General features: G+C 46.0%; 3 protein-coding genes across 4 annotated transcripts; 2 read left to right on the plus strand and 1 right to left on the minus strand.

Moving 5' to 3' along the window:
• On the plus strand, nt 1-4,039 carry LOC106750197 (probable serine/threonine-protein kinase clkA). Its single transcript, XM_014630346.1, has 4 exons — nt 1-121; nt 1,451-1,637; nt 2,005-3,414; nt 3,677-4,039. The coding sequence occupies exons 1-4, from the start codon at nt 85-87 to the stop codon at nt 3,987-3,989; spliced, it is 1,947 nt and encodes a 648-aa protein (XP_014485832.1). The 5' UTR covers nt 1-84; the 3' UTR covers nt 3,990-4,039.
• A 1,092-nt stretch (nt 4,040-5,131) lies between these two features.
• On the minus strand, nt 5,132-11,354 carry LOC106750198 (carboxypeptidase M). 2 transcript variants are annotated; one of them, XM_014630348.1, is made up of 9 exons: nt 11,270-11,354; nt 10,149-10,393; nt 9,779-9,912; nt 9,372-9,508; nt 9,032-9,219; nt 6,934-7,229; nt 6,164-6,340; nt 5,834-5,926; nt 5,132-5,748 (listed from the first exon to the last, which is right to left on the minus strand). In XM_014630348.1, the coding sequence occupies exons 2-9, from the start codon at nt 10,390-10,392 to the stop codon at nt 5,557-5,559; spliced, it is 1,461 nt and encodes a 486-aa protein (XP_014485834.1). In that variant the 5' UTR covers nt 10,393; nt 11,270-11,354; the 3' UTR covers nt 5,132-5,556. The 2 variants fall into 2 exon arrangements, with proteins under 2 accessions (XP_014485834.1, XP_014485833.1); XM_014630347.1 differs by having other exon boundaries at nt 10,666-11,334.
• A 3,246-nt stretch (nt 11,355-14,600) lies between these two features.
• On the plus strand, nt 14,601-19,955 carry LOC106750170 (odorant receptor Or1-like). Its single transcript, XM_014630306.1, has 11 exons — nt 14,601-14,962; nt 15,070-15,441; nt 15,843-16,044; nt 16,559-16,714; nt 16,800-16,837; nt 17,518-17,520; nt 18,036-18,362; nt 18,656-19,039; nt 19,326-19,538; nt 19,662-19,815; nt 19,911-19,955. The coding sequence occupies exons 1-11, from the start codon at nt 14,601-14,603 to the stop codon at nt 19,953-19,955; spliced, it is 2,256 nt and encodes a 751-aa protein (XP_014485792.1).
• Nucleotides 19,956-20,750: the final 795 nt, after the last annotated feature.

A 20,750-nucleotide genomic window follows, 5' to 3' on the forward strand; every position in this document is an offset into this window, starting at 1 on the left:
GCAGGTAACCAGCGCGGGCAGAGCGAGTCCGCAGAAAAGAGAGCCAAAGTCAGTCCCGGAGGTCGTCCCAAGGGGGAGAACGAGATGGAGTTCACGAGACGATGCCTCAGCCTGATCTCGGGTACGTTTACTGCTAACCCGCGGTCTGTGGAGCGTCTGAGTGGATCCCTCGAATATTCCGCGGGATCGCCTGCTTCTTACGGGATTCGTTTTGTGTGAGGGATGCGGACGGGGGATGTCGGGGGCCGATGGTGCACCGCCGATGACGTTAATCGTCCCGAATTTCGCGTCTCTCGCGGAGGTGTGCTGTCTCGAGCACCTGAGCAGCCGAGCGCGCACTGAGAAACGAATGAGTTTGGATGCCACCTGACGATGGACGAGCAAAGCCGTTGTTTCGGCTGAAGGGAACGAAATTTCCGATCATATAAGCGTCGAGCTCGGTTCGCGTGGTTTAAATGGAAATTTTGTTCTCTTCAAGAGAAACGCATTCGGCCGTTGTCCATTGCCAGGTCGATCCAGCTAAATTTATTTTTTAGTGTATTTAATATCCTTCGGGATTATCTTAGTGCCCGGGTGCCCGGATGATTGAGATCTTTTACCATTAATTTCGTAAAACCCAGGAGTATTGCTGAAAACACAAGGTGTCCTTGGAGTCATCCTCGAGGTCGTTAAGCTATAAGTCGTTCAAGACGCGTGTTTACGTGAACTTTTTACTTGAAATAAATCAAAGAATCGCCTCCTTGGTCGAGTATTTAAGGAACACCCTGAACAGATCACACCGACAGCACTTTTGAGCAGACGGGAATCGCGGCGGCACCACTACGCGATACTCATCCGTCCTCGAATTCATGAAAATGAGGTAAAGCGATTGAAATGAAATCGGCAGCAAGGAGAGAACGAGACACTAGTTTCAAGAAATGAAGTTTGTCTTCTTGAACCGGCGATTTCCGTCGTTTTCCATTTTCATGAGTTCGGGGAAAGCACGCAGCGGTCTCGTTGTGAATTCCGCACGTCGGCTCCTCCGGCTGGTGACGAAGAGTCGCACGGCTCGGCGAAGTCCTGGCGGGATTCATGGTTTGCCGGATTTGGAAACCGATGCCCATTTGGCACGCTTCGTTGGGGGACGGCGCAGCGTCTCTTCTTATTTAAAGCACGTCCGTAAAGAAACCGACGCCGGTGCACTTTCGATCGAGACAATCCCCGTGCGTGCGGTCACGACTGCATGAATATCCACTGCTTTTTTATGCATACCGCGTTAGAAAGGTGCATCGACACATCCGCCAAGACTATCCGATCTTCGCTGGATCTCGTGGAAAGGCGTCCGCCGCTTTCGTGACGTTTCGATGAACGAACGAACGATCCATCTCGTACTTTTCGCGAACCGCAATCCCCGCGCATAAAATCTTTTAGCGATTCTTCCTGCCCTTGAAAATTTCCGTGCGTATTCCAGTCGGGATATTATGGAGCTGCGCGTTGGGTCTCCAGCGGCCACCACCGAGATACTCCCAGCAGTATATGCCGGAGACCTCGTTCAATTGTCGCAACAAGATCGTCGGCAGCTATTACGCGGATCCTGAGACCGACTGCCAAGTCTTCCACGTCTGCGTCTCCGTAGCAGGCTCTATCCAGGATTACAAGTGAGTCGCGAGAGGCGGAGCCCGCGATCGAGAGACGCGAGAAATGCATCGGGCGTGCATAGTCGAGCGAATATTCGCGAGACACCGAAGTAACAGAGTGATCGAGTTTTTTCCACCGTGAAAACGTCGAACGATTTCGTTTCTGCCAGAATCGCGAGGCAGAAGACACCTTCTCAATGGTCCAGGATGAAATATCAACTTAATAACGTCCTCTGTGCATTCGATACATCGGTGAATAATTTTAATGATAAAGAGGAGATCCCGGACAGCGCGATATTGGTTGAATTTACCGGTAAAAATCAATATACCGTGCGGTCCTTTTGGATTTTCACGGAGCCATTTTCTACCGATGCTCGTTTCTTTTCAGGTTCCTCTGCCCCAACGACACCGCCTTCGACCAGGAGAGCCAGACCTGCGCGGACTGGTACGACGTGGACTGCGAGGCGGCGACCCTCTACTACGCCAGCGACAACTTCGATCTCTACAGAATCGGCTCGGGCCTGGAGTCCGTTCATTACGACAGCCTGCGCAGCGACGCGGAGCCGCAAGACCACTTGCAGCGCAGCGAGACCAGCGACGCGGTGCGTTCTTCGGCGAACGCGGTCAACTCCCGGGTCTCCTCGTCGGGCTACAATCGCGACTTACTGCGCGGCAGCAGCAGCAGCAACTTCTACAACAGGAACGGCGGCAAGGAGGACGATTACGAGAACGACAGGGCGTTCAACAAGGAGGAGGCTCAAGACACGAAGAAGAAGGGCGGCGTGAGGAAGGTCAGCAGGAAGCAACCGTACAACGCGAACTACCCGCCGTCCAGCAGCACGTCCGTCCCTCCGCTCGCTGCTCAGAATGGTTACAACGGCAACTACTACAACGGCAACGCGTATAATCAGCCGCAGCAACGACAGTCCACGACGACGTACGTCTCGTCGAGCAGCGTGCGGCCGCCTCAGGAGAGCTACAACAGGAATCAGAACGGCCAGAGGTACAACGCGCCGTCCTCCACGTATCGGCCCAGCACGACGTACAACCAGGACGCGTATAACAACTACCAGTCGGCCGGCAGCAGCACCACCACCGGCCGCACCACCGCCTATAACAACGCGTACAACGCGAATTACAATCAGCAGAACACCGGCGGCTCAAGCTTCGCTCAACCCACGAGCCCGAAGCCGAGCAGCTACAGTCAGAAAACCAACTACCAGACCGGCTACGGCCAGTCCACGACCGTCCAGCCGAGCACCAACTACCAGAACACCGATTACACCAATTACCAGCAGAGGAGCTACAGCAACATCCAGCGCGGCACCAGCGGCAACGTCCCTCACCAGCCCACCACATCCGCTTCTACCGTCTACGATAGCTACGGTAACAACAACAATAATCACTACAGATCAGCCGCGTCCAGCAGGCAGGAGCAGACCACCGCGAAATACTTGGCGAGCTACGCGCCTACGACGTACAGCCCGGCGACGAAGAAGTACGCGAACGGGGACAGCGCCGTCGCGCAGACCGCCCTCAGGAACAACGACAATCAATATTACGAAAAAACGAGCCAGTCGGTGAAACCATCGACGCAGTATTATGACAGCACGAAGACGCCCAAGAAGGCGACGCAGTACAGCAATTACGAGGGCGGCGCGAACGCCGGCAAATCGTATTACATCGAGACCAGTACCGGCAGCTTCGACATCGCGAGGTCCTCCGTCGGGATCGGCTTCAGTCCTGCGAGCATCAATCATCTCGCCGAATCACCGAGGACGACCACGCCGGTACCAAGGTAGATCCTCGCGATCACTTCGAATCAATGGCGAAAGAAGCGGCCTGGAAATTTGCATTTTTTTTCCGTACACTCGGAGGAAAATCACCGTTCGATCGGAGATTAATGTTTTTCAACAATGGTGACTTCACGCCATTTTCTTATTCCTGTAAAATTAACTGTAAGCTGAACTCGATAAGAAGTATTATTATTATTGTTGTTGTGGTTGCTGTTATTGTTATTAAGGAAACTCGTTAGTAATGGATTTCTTCCCTGGTTACAGGCGAGCCTCCAGCGCAACCACCTACAACCCGAACACCTTCAGTTCCAGCGCTCAAAGGATCGGCCAGCCAACGACGACGGCACGGGGCGTCACCTACGTCAGTGGGTCCGCGAGGCCGTTCTCGTCGACCACTAGGTTACCCAGCAGCAACGGCAGCAACGGCGGCAGCAGCACGACACCGCGACCGAAGTCAGGCAAGAAGAACGATTATGATTACGCATACTACGATAACGCGGGCGGCTTGGAATACGACGGGGTCGACCTCGAGCACGTCACCAGCAACAAGGAATCCACGAAGATCGCGAGGAATTAGAGATTCTCGTAATAATAATAATAATAATAATAATAATAATATATACATGTATACCCCGCGCGTCGCGAATCCCTCGGAACTCGTCAGCGGGGAAGAGTAGTGCAAATCTTACTTCTCGTTACTTTCTTCTCTCTCTCTCTCTTTTTTTTCTTTCTTTTTTTGCACCACCAATCGTCCCAAACACCCGAAACGAGTTTTCGAGGGATTCCGACAAGCGATCGTAAATTATCATTTATTAGTAGCCAGTCGCTGTCAAAATCGGTCTTCGATTATAAATGCGCACGCGCAAAGACGGAGGGAGGAAGTTGGCGAATATTGAATACCGATTTTGAGAGGAAAATCGTTCGATCGATCCGCTTGATCCGCATATACGGCGATTCTCCCGGCGTTATCGACTTACCGTTTTGTCGACTCAGTATTCTAGAGCAATTGTTTGTTGCGTTGTTTATGATGCCTAACGGGCGTAACATACGCGTGAATGTCGATGTCGCGGTGAAGCATGAAAAAAAATGTGATACAAACGTGATCCACTAAAATTCTCGTGTTCACTTTAACAAGGTGAATATGTTAAAAAGTGATACGTTAACAAGATATATTGATTTAACATGTATACTTGTGTACTTTTTAAAAACAAAGTAACACAAAAATTTCAATGGACCGTTTTGAACTTTCAAAACTTTTCACTGTGTTTTAATGCAAAACCAAAAAATTCCATCGGTTAATCTCCCTCTCTTGATCTTTTGTCACGCGAGGAAAAATGGTCCGAGATAACCGATCGTTGATGAAATCTATCATGTGCATTTTGATGCGGTGATGCGATATCGTCGAATTACGAAATTTCTCGTAGATTTTGTATTTGCAAGCGTCGAAGGAGGCCCGCGCGAAACGTGATTCGTGAGAGATTGTTGTATTACTTGCGTCCTAAAAGATATGCATACTGAGTGTATATATTTCATAACTATTTTAATAAAAAAAAAAAGCACTAAGTAACGTGTCTCGTTATTTTATCCTTTCTTGATGACAATCTCCTATATACCTTCCGTATTATTCTATAATAATATAATAAAATTGTAATAATTGTAATCATTATATTTTGATATTTTTCAGTACGAGACTTTCAGTACGAGATATTTTATATCATATAGTCTATAATCTATAATCTGTGGTATTTCATAATCTATTATTATCACCGATTATTTCGCAAATAGTTCGCATTCCGCGAGCATCTACGACACGCGCGGTGATATCATACACAATACAACATAAAACACACTTTCATGTACATTTTCGAATATGCATGCATATAAATACTTCACTTTTAGAGATTATATATCAAACACAACGCGTGCAACAGTTTAAACTATTAGCGACATCGTTTTTGGCAGTATTTTGCCGATTAATCGGATCACGATCATTCGTTCGTTTGTGTTCGCTCAACTTTCTTGCGATTACAGACGCTAAGAGCGTCACGAGACCGAGCCGAGTCGCAGTTTATATTTGTCCTCGCAACGATAATATAGCTGAAATAAATAATTGGATATGTTGAGGTATAATTTACGAGACCGGACTATCCGAAGAGATTGGTGACGAAGCTGTTGAATCCGTTACTGAGTGACGAGAAAATGCCGCTGTTGGCGTCGGCCGCGGTATTAATGCCCGATTGCGGTCGGTAATGTAATGTGTGCTCTCGGTGCGGGTAAGGTCTGCCACCGGTGTTCCCGTTGTACAAAACGGATCCACTCTCGTCGTCGTACTGCCTCTGTTCCGTGTTGGTAAAATCAATTTACTCGCTTTTTACGTAAGAAAACACGATACACCTGTTCGCCCGTTCGGGCATCACTTACTTTCGTCGAGTAAAGCGTAACGTTGAGGAGCGTCGGGTGTTGTTCAATCACCATAAATTCCACTTCCCGAGGCACGTACCCGTTCGAGAATACCTGCGTGGCACATAAAATAAACATGTCGGGAAGCACTTAAGTTTCGGCGCAACGGATGGCGCACGTCACGACGAAGAAGGACTTTTGATTTCGCGGTCTCGGGTAAACTCGATCTCTGCGAAACGACTTCGAAAGATTACGTGATCGCGGGGGCGGTGAAAAATTAATGATAAGATATCGATTTTCCGCGCGTTTCGTGAACATCAGCGAGATTGATAAGGGAATATATCAGCATACCTCTAATTTATAAACGCCCGGCAGCAGGATCCGCCAGAATTCACCGTATTTGGTCGTTGAGAAACTGACGTCTCGCGACTTCACTTTGACAGACGCTCTCTCGATGGGGTTGCCGTTCTCGTCGACGACGAAGCCGTGAACACCTCGGTGAGCCTCCGCCAGAAACTTGATCAGCGACTAGAGAAACGGTAAAGTGCGTTACGCGGCATCTTAGTAAACTCCCGGAGTTAGTTTCATACACACATACACACATATACACATTTATTTTGGGACGATCTGTTAAGAAAAAAGTGCTCATTGTTTGCGACTATAAATGCACATCGAATTTTATCGGATGCATTCGTTTCTTTTACTTGGATTATCCGATCAGATATAATCGGACGTTTTTCTCAGTGCACTCTTTATGCACATTGGTACGGCTACTTTTCTTTTTTATTACAACGACAAATTTAATTGGCCCCGGAGATGATATTAAATGCAATGAAATTAGCTATCTCTCTCTCTCTCTTCCTCTCTGTCTCTGAGTGTGTCATCGTCCATCATCGGCACTGTATTAACCCATGTGCGTCAGAGCGGATGTATCTCTTCATTTTGTCTGGCCGTTATCTCTCATTTCGAATGAAAAAAAGTATATATATATGTATGTATATATATTCAAGTAAATATTTGCTAAACAACGTTGGAGTAATTATGTCATTTGGATTAAGTAAATATCACTTGAATATAGCGCACTGAGAGAAGAAAGTTTAATCCCCCGTCCGCCCCCTCACCGCTCGATTCTCCTCCCAGTAATGCCGCAGATCTGATGCCGGCGGATACTTGCAGCAAGACAGTTCTAAGGTGATCTCCATGCAACCGTTCCACACGTAGTTGAAGTCCTGCATACCGCCGGTGAGCGGGTACCATTCGGCGCCGTTGGTGATGCCGCGCTTAAACGCGGGCTGGGAGGGCGAGCACGCTAGTCCACGGTACATGGAGCCGTGATTGCGCGAATACGTGAGCGACAAGTGCTGAAAGACGTCGTCATCCGGCGAGACACTCGGCGTCGATGTAAAACTCTGAAACACTATTCTCTCTATATGACACTGTTACTGTCCGAACGGCCGAAGCTCCGTCTGTCGTCTCCGGCGAACAGATAAGGATGATTGCGTGCGCGCGAACTACCGTCATCACACCCTCATGTATGCATCTCTCTCTCTCTCTCTTTCTCGCTCGCTCACTCGCGAGCGCTCGCGCTCGTTAAATGACTGAAGCTACCGTGTGTTATCATGCGTCTGGAGTCGGAGCCGTATTGATGATGATGATGATTCCGGCGTGTCAACGTTCACTCTATATCCTACGTATCTATCGCGCTGGCCGAGCATCATTCTGTCCATTCGGTTCATTCCGTCAAAGCCGGTGGCAAGGATGCTTCTTATAACGGGCTACGTTAACGGAGAGAGATTGATGATAAGGAGGAGGAGGGGGAGGAGAATATGCGTGGGTCGCGCGACGACGAAAGAAGATTACTATCATCGCACACATCAGTCGCAGAGGCATGCCGAGGGATGCGGGTGATAACCGTGTCTTATTAACCGTAGACTTTATCATTTACACCTTTCGGCCGAGGCGATTCCACACGGAGGCAAAGCTTTCGTTAGATTTAGCGTTTCTATTTGTTTGAATGAAATTTTCGCCTCACGGAAACAATGTATAGGAAATATATGATTTGTTTGAGTGAAAATTCTACCGTCTCGTTCGAGAAGACTCAATCGTTTAACAGAAAGAACGCTGTTATTTGAAATAATATCCTTTAATCGAATAAAATATGTTATTTGGTTACGATAAATATGCGAGGTGAAACGAATAATGTTTTTATAAGAAAATTATCCTTCGTTTCGAGTAAATTTTTCAATTTATAATGAAGATACGCATTCGTTGAAAAGTTTAACGATCGTACTTATTAGTCGAGACGTTACTCGCCTTGGAGTGTGCCAATTGCGAAATTTATGTTCGGACGTGATAAAATTGATTGAAACCTGAAATCTTTTCCTCAGTGCAGATATCGAGGCATTCTCTTTGCTTTCTGGATCACGTGGCGTGATTGTCGTTATCGCTCGTCGTTCTCGAGACTACGAGCGAGACGTTGTTAACGCGACGAGCAATGTATAATTCCGTTCTTTCCGCTTCTCTTTTTCTCGTTTCGCTTCTTCATCCTCTTTTGCCATTTCTTTTTTGCGCGCGCGCGCAAAAAAAAAAGAAAACGTTTGTCACGCTACGCTTCGGAAGTAAATGATAATGTCACTGATTATACTGCTACTAGCGATAAGTTAATCATGTATATTGCACTATACCTGCACACAGTGGCGCTGATCGACATATTCCTGACGGCATGAAAGTTTACATAATATCATGACAGCTTCAGAGCTATGCGCAGTTACGCCATAGCTGTCTGCGGTCTGTGGACGGATAAACGGAACGTGCGCCCGGCCGGAGATTCGATATTAACGAATTCAATCGGACAGTCGGAATCGATCCCGTCGCTGGAAGCCACTCGGAAAATAAGTAACGTCGCTTTTCTCCGCTTTTCTGGGATTTTTTGTGATTTTTTTCGTTTTGTTTTTCTTTTTTTCTTTTTTCGCTTCGTCTCATTTTCTCGCTCGTCATCGTTACCTCGTCGCACGAGGGGAGGTCACGGAACGACGGTTACTGATACGGACTGAACGTCGCTATGACGTGTATGTGTATGTGTGTGTGTGTCAGACGACGACGACGATTCTGCCGACTCAGGATAGGCTGATTGAATGAGCTGTGCACCCGGGTCTTTCTTTTTTTAAACGATTCTCCCGCGCGACCGCTCACGGTCAAGAAGAGGTGTGTTCAACTTACGCGAATTCGGGGTATTATCGAAGGGGTAGCTCGCTACGAGCGCACCGCCGTGCAGACTGCCCGAGAGCACAAATTGGATCTTTGATACCCACTCCTTCACGGCCTCGGTCTCCGGCTGGCTCTTCTTGTTGTTCTGCTTAAAGTAGTCCGGAAAGTTGCGATTCAAGTCGAAGCCGCGCGCGTTGTACCTGTTAAAGTCGCAGATGTGAGAATCAGGGGCACACACGCGCGTGCACACACGCGCGTACGTAGATATCCCGAATGCTCGAGGGAGGGACGAGTTACGGAAGTCAAGCGACGGGTGTTGAACGGTAGAAATCGCTTTATCGGAATGTCTAACCTGCCTTGACCACCGTCGCAGCTGCCCTCCTTGGAAACCTCGAAGCCGTCGGGATTCATCGACGGCAGTATGTGAATCCTCGTATTGTCCAGCAGCCATGTGATGTACGCGTCTGATCCGTACGATGTCACGAGGAACTGAAAGGAGGAAAAATGGAGATGTCGCAGAACATTTCCGTGGGCGTTTTATATATATCATTAATCGTCCGCCGAAAATCTCGCGAAAACGCGAGAAGTTTTGTGTGTAAGAAAAAACAAATACAGCGGAATCTTACGTAAGTGAATTTTATTCTCGCATCACGCATATTGACATTCCGGAATTGTCCGCCTCCCACCACCATCCACGAGTATTTATTTCGCGCTCGTGAGTAACGTGGAAATCCCGATGTCGCTGTGACAATTACGTACGTGAATGAGATGCAGCATCAGCTCGCGTCCCACCGCTTCGTTTCCGTGTATGTTGGCGATATACTTCACATCGGGTTTCCCGATCATGTGCTCGTACGGCGACGACGACACGACCATCACCCACAAGTCACGACCTGTCGAATGTCGCTCGAGTATAACGTTTCGTTAGGATTTTCGACGAGAATACGAGACGTGTGCAAGAAGAGACCACCACGTGTCGCGGGAATTTCTCGCGCCGTCTCGATCGAAAATTAGAAATCGAACTTTTCTTTTCCCCATTGATTTTTCCCCTTTTTCTCTTCCCTCGTATCACCGAGATATATTCAATTCTGAGCCTTTTTTCGCGTGCACACACGCGAGAAGATCATACCTTTCACCGACTTTCCTATCGAATAGAGCGCGGTGAGATTTTGAAATCGAAGGGACGTCGCGCGAAGAAAGCGGCTCATCTGCTCGTAATTGTGATACTTGAACTCGATGTTGTGCGGCTCGTCGTACATCAGGAAACGTGGGTGATACTGGCGGGGGACGTCTCCCTTGTTCGGCAAGTGCGAGACGGCATTTCCATGAATGCTCCCGTAAATGGAGATGAGAAAAAGTAGCACGCGATACATTCTGCAAGCAGCCGTCGTAATACACTCGTAAGATAATAGAGACGCACGCGGCGATTCAGAGCGATCTGTTAACGAGCGTTCAATTAACCGTGTGCGCGGGCGCGCGCATGAGAAGAAACGCGACTGAAAGTCGCGCCTCTTCGCTGCCTTCCGCCATTTTTACTTTAAGCGGGAGTAACGAAAGTTCAGATCGCTCGATCATCGATCTCGTTGAGAAAATCAACTGTACTGGCTCGATCTGAAACACACGAGGTCGACACCTGACGTGGTTACCTGCTCGTGTCAGCCGATAGATGGGTTTGAAAAGAATCGCCGAACGGAATCGCTCCAACCGCCGTGCCTGCCGTCGGTGCGTGCGTGCGTGCTCGCGTGCTCTTCCGTGTTCGTGCGTACGAGGCGCGCGTCCGTGAAAACAACACTAGGGCAGTGGTATGTGCAGCCAAGAGAATTCTCCGGGACTCTCTCTCTCCTCTCCTCCCGGTATACCGGTTTCTTTTCCTTCCTCCGCTCTCGCCGAATTAAATCGTGCTCTTACGCGGCCGGCGCCGGCGAGGTCACGCACTTTACGTACGCGATCACGTAAGCGCGCGCGCGAACAAGTGGAAGGACGGCATTTGCGGAAATCGAGGAGGATAACAAGAAGATACGAAGAAGAAGAAGAAAGGAGAAGTGAGAGGAGAAAGAGGGGGAGGAGGAGGAGAAGAAGAAGAAGAAGATGAGAGGAAGAAGACGAAGAAGAAGCTGAATAACGGAAAGAGAAGGAGAGAAGAAGCGGACCACGCGAGCGACAGTGAGGAGATTCGCGCGCTCGGATACCGAACGAAGGTGCAGTTCACCCGTGAGAGTAGCGGCGAGATATGTGATACTGTGAACTTACAAAGAGAAGCGAAATATGCCGTGCACTCACTACCACCACCACCATCAGCAGCAGCAGCCAGCGGCGGCGGCAGCAGCAGCAGCAATACAACCACCACCACCACCGCCGCCGCCGTTGCCGCCGCTACGACCACCACCTCCACCACCTCCACCACCACTACTAATGAAACCCACTTCCTCCGTTACTGGTGTCTCTGCTGTCTGCTCCGTTGTAGACCAACCACTAGCGCAACCAGAGTGTACCAGAGCCGGGAGACAGCCCGTTTACTGTCTCACCTTAACACACTACTACACGCCACCGGGCACACAATGAGCAACGCGTCAAGCGTATCGTGGTGAATTGTTATTTCGCGCGCGCGCACACACACATACACACATATTTAGCGGGTACTCCCGCGCCCGCATTTAGCGCGATATCTGGAGATCTCTCGCGGTCGCGCCGGGAATTTCACTTTTGCAGCCGAGCGAGGTCGAAAATACTCGCGGGCTCGCGATAAAAGGGTAGAAAAAGAAGGAGAAAAGAAGAAAAAAGGCACACGTGATTCTCCCCGCGAACGAGTTAACGTGCGAGTCGTTCGACGACGATAAATTTGACCGAGTCTGATGATCGATCCGGCGATCTTCGCCGATCTTCAAAAGAATCGCTCTACGGAGTCAATTTCGAAAGAATCGAATCAATATTACTTGATTCGAGTGAAAATTTACTGAGGAGTATATTAGAGTAATTATTTCTTTCGATATTTAGAATTGTATCTTGAATCTAATATTGTTTTCTTCTCAATTCACGAGAATTATTCTCGAATTAATATGGAGATATTTTTAGCGGAAGTATATTTCAGCGGTGTATCATTTTATCATCTGTAAGAGCAAGTTTTACTTCTATGTAAGATTATATATCTTCGTTTCTCTTTCTACGTGAGAATATGAGTCTTAAATTGACGCTGATTCTTCTTCTGTGAATCACGAATACAGGAGATCGGAGCGAGAGGTGATATTTTGGCCCCAATTAAAGATCCTCACTCGCCGCGGATTGCAGACCGCTCTCGGCGCGAATTACCCCGGCTAAGGTTAATCGCTCGATGATACTTCCCGCCCGTTATAAACTAATTTCACGATCTAGCGTCGTTTTATTCGTAAAGAGGACGAGTACGTGTCGCGTGTGCGGCCATGTACAGTTACAAGCCGCCGCTATTGTCGCCACCACACTAACGGAGGCGGCGGAGGAGGAGGCGGCGGCGGTCACCACTACCAGCGCGCCGGTGTTAATTGAGGTGAAGAGGTTTTCGTTCCTGATGTTTGGCACTCGAAGACCCCGCCGCCCCACGTACAACGAGCCCGCTGTTACAGGCCAATCTCGCGTCAGCCCTGGCCGCTATATCTTTTCGAATATAATGAACCGCCTGCCCGCCCGCCCGTCCGTCCGACTAAGATACCACTACAGAGAAATATACAGGTCGATGGAGCATTCGTAAGATCACCGACGCGTCCACCACACGTACTTTCGACGAGCGGTATTGAGGACGGTGTCCTACTAGCGGTGCCCGCGCCTACCGGCGACGCTCAGCTCGGATCACGGTTTCGGATGGATCGTTGAACCCGCGTGGAGGAAGGTGAGACACTTCGTAAAAAAAAAATTTCAACCAGAAGTGTGTCACCGTGGCGTGGCGGTGTGTATATATATATATGTATACGTGCGTGTGTGTGTGTGTGATGGTAGCGGTGAGTGAAATGAGGAAGGTAGAGGGGAACGGACAGATCGGGTTGGAGAGGAAGAGAGCGACAGCGGAGGAGAGAGAGAGAGAGAGAGAGGAAAAGATAGAAAGAAAGAGCGAGATAGAGAGATGGGATAGAGAGAGAGAGAGAGAAAGAGAGAGAAAAGTGGCTTCGAACTTCCTGAAGATTTCACTCATGGTCGACGATTTACCTTGAGACGATAGAGCCGCCTGCCTCCTCTCCCCCTCTCCATCAAAGGAGACCTTTCATAACGGACCCCTTTCAGAAAGCGGTGTGTATGCGTGAGGCTCAATGACGGAATTAGCTCAATGAACATGCCGCTCCGATAGCCCTCTCGCAGGGCGACGATATTTCGGATAATCAGGCGCGCGTTAATCACGTTAATTGCTCCAAGCGCGTGCCTCGAAATGCGTCTCCTCTGTGCGCGTCCCGTGCAATCTCTCTCGTGGTGTTTGCCCGCAATTTTGACCGGTTGCGCGTTTAGAAAGCGCAAGAGAGAAATCATCGCGTGACGAACGAGAGAACGCTCTCCCCTTTTTCGCGAGTTAGGACCCGCAGAAATGACTCGAGCGGGGTGGTTTCTACGTTAAACCTCCTCCTAGATCGTCGATAAGCGCCCTGTTCGAGAACCCCGTGATTCCAAGGAAATGTGAATTTCCTCACTTGAACAAATTTTCCCTCAGCGTAAAAGTGTGTGCGTTGGTATAAATAAATATGCCATTAGTGCTCACTCCGAATAAATATTTTACTTTTAGATGTATGATTTCTAAGCATTTTACGTTATTATCTCGATACCTCCACAACATTGCACGCGGGTCTGTACAGAAACAAATATATACTACATGTCACAGATCCAATTAGTTGAAAACATTTCCCCGCAAAGTCGGACATTGTCGAAGTCACGTTGCAAATTCCAACAAAGAAAGGGAGTTTCCTCCCGCAAACGAAGCATGTCACGAAGCTTCCACGAAAGGAATGTTATTTCACCGGCTGGGAACGCGACAGCCGATGTCAGAGGGAGAGAGAGAGAGAGAGAGACAGAGAAAGCACGTAACGTTTCCACGCAATTACATACTTAACTATGATGATAGAGTCATGATTACTTTTCCGATACCGACATTAAATATAGATTATCGAAGGATGAACGGACGTCGCGATGTTGTGTTACTAATTAATGACAGCATTTATTTTAAACACACCGAGATGTAACGAAGCCGAGGATGCATGGCGCGCGATCGTTCGTAATAGTGCTTCGCAAACTATTGTCGCGTATGTTTTACCGTGCATTCCTGCTGATTTTTTCACCGGATATGACATGATATTTTCTCACATGATTCACATGTCTCGCGGTCGAGACGCGAACCATAAAACTGTGCCATACACGGGACTCAAAATGTACACGTGAGACGTACGAATTGAGGAAAACCATCAAGGCTTTTCCACGCGCCATTCGAGATCGTCGCGGAACCGCCGTCTCAAAAGTCTCCATTACACGTTCCAATTATTTCCTCGAGAGAAAGAGAGAGAGAGAGAGAGAAAAGTGTTCTGTTCGAGCGTGGGCAGGAAATGCATTGTTCCTCATTGCAATGACCGCGAAGATGCAGCTACTCAGCTTAAACTTCTTGCTGTATACCATCAGCGGCATATGGCGGCCGATCGAGTGGTCCTCGATCGGTTCCACGCTGCTGTACAGCGCGTACACCGTCCTTATAATATACCTGATGACCTTCCTGATAACGACTCAGTTGCTGGACATCATCCTCATCGTTGACAACGTGGAGGACTTCACCGCCAACTCCCTGCTCTTTATCTCGGTGATAAGCGCGTTCAGCAAGATGTTCACTCCCTTGATACGTCGCGGCCGCATTATCGATCTGATCGAGACACTCCAACGGCCGCCGTGCAGGGTCTGCGACCAGGAGGAAGTGGAGATTCAAGCGAAGTTCGATCGTTCGATCAGGTTGGTATGTCGTTGTCCCGGTCGTCCGACGTGCTCTCCTTCTCTCTCTTCCTTTTTCTCTCTCTTTCGCTTCGAGTATGAAAATCGGTGTTTGGGACTGTACGCAGATCGCGCTCCCTATATTACTTGTTTCTCGCGACGAGTTCCGCCACCGGGGCCCTCGCAGGAGCGATGCTCGCCATCCTGAAAGGGCAATTGCCCTTGAGAGTGTGGGTGCCTTACGATTACAGCACATCCCTCTTATTCTGGCTCACGTCCGTTCAATTGCTGTTATCCGTGAGCTTCGGCACGATCATCAACATTTCCACGGAGACCTTGGTTTACGGATTGTGCCTGCAAACGTGCGCGCAACTCGAGATCCTGACGCACCGTCTCCAAAGGGTGGCGCTCTCGAGCCCGGGAGCTCGCGAGAGCGACACGTCGCCGAAAAGAGCGAGCAGACTGTCGGAGCATGTCTGTCATCACCTGTGCATAATCAGGTTTGTCAAGGCGGATGGTGAAATTACTCGCGAGCACGTATCTCCGTGCTGAATCCGAGCTGAGTTACGTTCGATGCGACCCGAGTAGAAATCAAACCAGTTTCTAGCCAGTAAATCTCTAACCAGCTGGTTTCCGATCGGTTTTATTGGACACAAATTTACAGTTTGGGAGACACCTGCTTTTGCTTCGGCGATAACTGGATAATAAAACTAACCGGTTTCTGACTAGTCCCTCATAAAATTTTGAGCATTTTATTTGTTCATTATTGCGCGTAGTTTCTGGCCAGGAAATGGCGGAGAAACACTAACCAGAACTTTATATCGATGTGCTTACGATTGCATCGATTTGAAATTTAAACACGACGGTCATGAGTCTCGAACTGAGGCGCGAATGTTTATAGGTATGCCGAGCAGGTAAACGAAATATACAGCCAGGTGTTCTTTACCCAATTTTTCGCCAGTATACTGGTGTTGTGTTCGAGCGTGTACTATCTGTCTTCTCATCTGACACTCGAAGACATAGCGACCATGGGTACTTACACATTCTGTATGTTCGTGCAGATTTTCGTTTATTGCTGGGCCGGGAACGAAGTTATACTTAAGGTAGGACCTCGACGGTCTGTTGGTTAACGACTAAGGTAGTTGGTCCGTCAAATCACTTTCCGAAGAATCCCTTGAAATTTTAGCCGAATACTGATGGAAACACTATTTACATGTCTGTAAAGTCAGGAAACGATTGACCATTCGCGATCTGAGATATTCGCAACTAAAAATGACATTATACGTATTCCTTAAAGTTAGTTAAAGTGTCCTATTTTCAACTTCTGTTTTAAATTTCTTCCAAACCACAATTTGTATATCACTTATAAAAATATTATATATCATCGAATATTTAACTTACGACATGGTGTATATTTATCTTTATCTCGCGGTCAAAATTAACAATTCTTACTTAGATAGTTAAATAAAGTTATAGGAAAGTATGTTCTTTCAGTAGATAATAAATTTATGAAGAGGCCCTTTTAATATCGCCATTAAAAACCGCCACTCTACAGACCAACCACCTTAACGGAACAGCCGTTTGAACCTAAAGCTCTAATCGGTTTTATTTGCGCAGAGTACGAATCTGAGCGACGCGATATACGAAATGGAGTGGATATTGATGACGATCAGCGAACGGAAGGACCTACTGATGATCATGAAGCGCTGCACGAAACCCATCAGGTTTTCCAGCAGCTTTCTGGTAATGCTATCCCTGAGATCGTACGGCAAAGTCAGTATTAAAATCATCAGCCCCCCGCAACTGACGCTTTCTTCGATCTCTTCGATTAACCCCGCTTATTTTCTGCCCTTTGCAGCTACTGAAGGCATCTTACTCTGCGTTTAACGTTTTACAGTAATCATGAAATCGTTCGAAACATCGTAACACACCATTGTACACGGTAATTCGTAATGAATAAATCATTTGTCACGTACAAATTCAGCATTCTTGGCTCAGCTTCGCATCCGACATTTTCCAAAAATTCGCGATCAGTATTCATAAGAATAATACGTTAACGGAAGAAAGAGATAAATATAGGATTCTTACGGTATGGATGAAGCATCCAAAACTCAATGCAGTTTGAACAACTGAGTTGTTGTTTTAAGAATTTGTCGAAACTTGGATTATATTAAGAGTATAATTAAGTTTCCCGCCGTTTGACAAGAAGACACCACCACGGACACTTCCTTTCTACGGAAAGTCCAATTATATGTGTATACGGTTTATGCGTATTATATCTTCCTTCCTGCATATAACGTTGATCGATAAGAATCGTATTTTGTGGGGTCGCCGCACGAACGAATATATTTTTTATTCGTTGGGAATGCAACAATATGTTCGAATTCAGGGAAGAGTGTCATTTAACCGTCGCTGGTAAATCGCAGCCTTTGTATAATTACAGTAGTCAGTAGTAAGGAACGGTAAGAAAATAATAAAGAAATAACGAGAAAAAGAAAGAAATAGTAACATGCGCCGCAACAAGCTGTAATAAACGACTCCGCGTCATAAATGAATTAATGATGTGGGGTTGCAAGGCAGTTGCAAACCCGCGGCAGTATGCGTTTCTATTTCGCCACAATAGTGACTTACCGCATATCGATCTGAACTTAATTATCTACAAGAAGTGAAACGACTTACATTCACGTTAACACTCATCATTCCTTCGTTGTACCCTTAAATCAAGCAGAAAAAAGCGCGATATCTTAAATAGAGAAGAAATATTCGCGTGTTAAATTCAATCTAGATAAGTGTGTATTTTATCCGTGCTTTCTGGCACGTTAAGCGTAAAGTTAATAACGACACTGAATAAAACTAAGAAAGATCGCACTCGATCAATTCAATTGGTGGTAATAAAAATGCACATGACTCTCAATTTGATTGGATGAAGACTCTTCGGTCACGAAACAGGCGCGTCCACATTCACCGCTAAATGCAAAACGCGAGCATCTCCCGTAGTGGAATTTGTTTACTCGTGAAACATTTCGACCAGTGATCGGAGATCGAGGTGAAGAACGAAGATGCAGTTACTTTCATTGAATCTTCTTATATACAGCCTGAGTGGTATATGGCGGCCCGTCGAATGGTCGTCGAGCTGCGCTAAAATGTTATACAATGCGTTCACCGTCTACACGATAGTCTCATTGTACTTTCTCATGTTGACACAATTCATGGATATCCTTCTTATCGTTGATAACGTAGATGATTTCACCAATAATTCTCTGATATTCGTGAGTATTATTACCGTTTGCTGCAAGTCGACGATCATCGTATTACGTCGGAACGCGATCATCGATTTGGTGGAGATGTTGCTGAGAGATCCGTACAAGCCTCGCAATGAGGATGAACTGGCCATACAAGCGACATTCGACAAATTTATTCGGTAGGTACGCGTGACTAATTTTTATGTAATTATTAACACGTTGAGAAGTACCGTTTCTGTACCGTAAGATGAGGTAACTTTAACGGATATTTTAAGTTTCTTCGATTTCTTAAAGATCTCTCAAAGATCTCTCTCTCTCTCTCTCTCTCTCAAAGATTCTTATCAAAGATGTAATCCAAGTTTTAATAAAATTATTGGAAATGTGGAACAATGTTATCAAATCTCTCTTTTATTCACGGTTTGTAAGTGAGAAGTGCTTATGAAATATAATATCGGGTTTATTATATTTACAGATCATGCTCGATAATGTATTTGCTCTTGACGATAACATCAGTAACGACCGGTTCGTTGAGATCGCTGTCGAACATCATAGAGGGTCGTTTACCTTACAGAGTGTGGCTGCCTTACGACTGGAATAAATCCCCGATGTTCCTGATCACATCGATCTATCAGCTAATCACTATATTCCTAGCGGGCCTCATCAACGTCGGCACAGAAACTGTAGTATTCGGATTTATTCTGCAAACGTGCGCCCAGCTGGACATTCTCAAGAGTCGTCTGAACAAATCGGTGATTAAAAGAATTGCCGGCTACCAAAAGAATCGTCCGCGTTCCGGGACAAGTGGGAAACAAGCAACAATTTCGGAACTCATACTTTATCATCTCAGCATTTACACGTCAGTCACAAGTGATACGCAAAAAAAAAAATAATACTTCAACAGCACCAGTATAATTAGAATGAATCTTCCTAATTTAACAGCAGTACTATTGAAATTAATACTCGAGTTATTATAACAATAGTATGAGGTTAATTTCACTATACTGCTTTCGAATCAAGAAGATTCATTCCGTTTAAGCTGGCGTTGCTGACATAACATTACATATTTCCGTATACATCCGTTCCTCCGTGTTGTCGAGCAATTTTATTCAATACCGAACTATTGCATTCAGTGTGCATTACAGATATGCAAATGAGGTGAACTGTGTATTCAACCAAATACTCTTCGTCCAATTTTTCGGCAGTATATTGGTGTTGTGTACGAGCGTATATTATGTGTCGCTGCATATCGGAGAAACAGAGGCGGCAGGTATTCTGGCATATACCGTTGCCATGTTCGTGCAGATCTTCGTCTATTGCTGGTCTGGAAACGAGGTTATTCTAAAGGTGCAATGGCTGCATTTGCATTTTTACAATTTACATTTCACAGTCTGTTACGATAAGTGGTCATTTCATCACCAACCGTCTCTGCCTCGTCAGACAGTTACAATCTTTCTGTTCACATTTCGTTCCGTTCAGAGCGCGAGCTTAGCGGACGCCGTGTATCACGTAGAGTGGTCTTCACTGTCGATCAGAGAACGCAAAGATCTGCTGATAATCATGATGCGCAGCGCGGTTCCTATTAAGTTCACCAGCAGCTTCTTGATAACTATGTCCCTTGAATCTTACAACAACGTTAGTACCGATTTATACTCGAACATTACTCCGCGGCACGGCTGTTTCTTTTGGGATTTAATATATAATCTTTCATGTACTAATTTCTTGTACAGATTCTGAAGACGTCATATTCAGCATTCAATGTACTACAATCCTAAGAGGTTTATTGAATATTCATTCGCCTCTCGTATTTTGGATAACCAATTGACAGATCATTTATATAGAATTGTTAAGGGTTTGTAAAAGTTCCTTGGATCATTGGTGAGTTCAACAGCTTAAAAAATGAGTCAGATAAAGAAGACTGGAAAGAATGACGAAAGAAAGATGAGTTTACAAGATCAGACAATTATTTAAATAGTGGAGAAAAATAGATAACAGATATATTAATAGAACGTGGATTTGTGTACTGTCTCATTATTATTAATAAAACTAGTAAAAAAAAATTATCACCAAAAGTTCAATAAACTTTTTTAAGCTCGTGATTTAACCTGCTTTTCTTATATAGTAACTAACAGGGTAATCAGTGATATTAAAACGACGGAAAAATATAAGCATCTAAACAAGAAAGAATAAATGAAAGAAAAGTATAGTTTTTAATACATAAAATATGTGCAAAATATACAATGTGTATATATATTTTATAATTAAATTCTACAACACAGAGTAACAGAAGAAAGAGAAAATTATGGAATTCGATGCGCAATTCGTCCAAATTTCTCAATGCAAATTAAATATTTAAGACTCACTTTATAAAGTAGTAATTTTTATTTAAAATTGCAAATTCAACAGAAGTAATACAATGAATACTATTAATACAATTGATACTGATTGATATAGTTAACGTAATTTAAAACGCGAAAAAAGCGGGAACGGTTAACTGAAGTTTCGTAGATATATTTTTTTTCTGACTTCTTGTGAGAAACATATTTTACAGTTGAAATTGTTATCAAAAT

Source organism: Dinoponera quadriceps, unplaced genomic scaffold (genome assembly GCF_001313825.1).
Source record: "Dinoponera quadriceps isolate SergipeBrazil2010 unplaced genomic scaffold, ASM131382v1 scaffold5109, whole genome shotgun sequence".
Lineage (NCBI taxonomy): Eukaryota > Metazoa > Arthropoda > Insecta > Hymenoptera > Formicidae > Dinoponera > Dinoponera quadriceps.

Bases quoted from the DNA above. Each gene is read 5' to 3' on its own strand.
- LOC106750170 (XM_014630306.1), top strand. From the start codon at position 14,601: ATGCAGCTACTCAGCTTAAACTTCTTGCTGTATACCATCAGCGGCATA. The intron at 15,442-15,842 runs GTTTGTCAAGGC...GAATGTTTATAG, and splicing joins CATCACCTGTGCATAATCAG to GTATGCCGAGCAGGTAAACG. The intron at 19,040-19,325 runs GTCAGTCACAAG...TGTGCATTACAG, and splicing joins TATCATCTCAGCATTTACAC to ATATGCAAATGAGGTGAACT.
- LOC106750197 (XM_014630346.1), top strand. From the start codon at position 85: ATGGAGTTCACGAGACGATGCCTCAGCCTGATCTCGG. The intron at 1,638-2,004 runs GTGAGTCGCGAG...GTTTCTTTTCAG, and splicing joins GGCTCTATCCAGGATTACAA to GTTCCTCTGCCCCAACGACA. The intron at 3,415-3,676 runs GTAGATCCTCGC...CCCTGGTTACAG, and splicing joins ACGACCACGCCGGTACCAAG to GCGAGCCTCCAGCGCAACCA.
- LOC106750198 (XM_014630348.1), bottom strand. From the start codon at position 10,392: ATGTATCGCGTGCTACTTTTTCTCATCTCCATTTACGGGAGCATTCAT. The intron at 7,230-9,031 runs GTAAGTTGAACA...TAGAGAGAATAG, and splicing joins CGATAATACCCCGAATTCGC to TGTTTCAGAGTTTTACATCG. The intron at 6,341-6,933 runs GTGAGGGGGCGG...CCGTTTCTCTAG, and splicing joins ACTGGGAGGAGAATCGAGCG to TCGCTGATCAAGTTTCTGGC.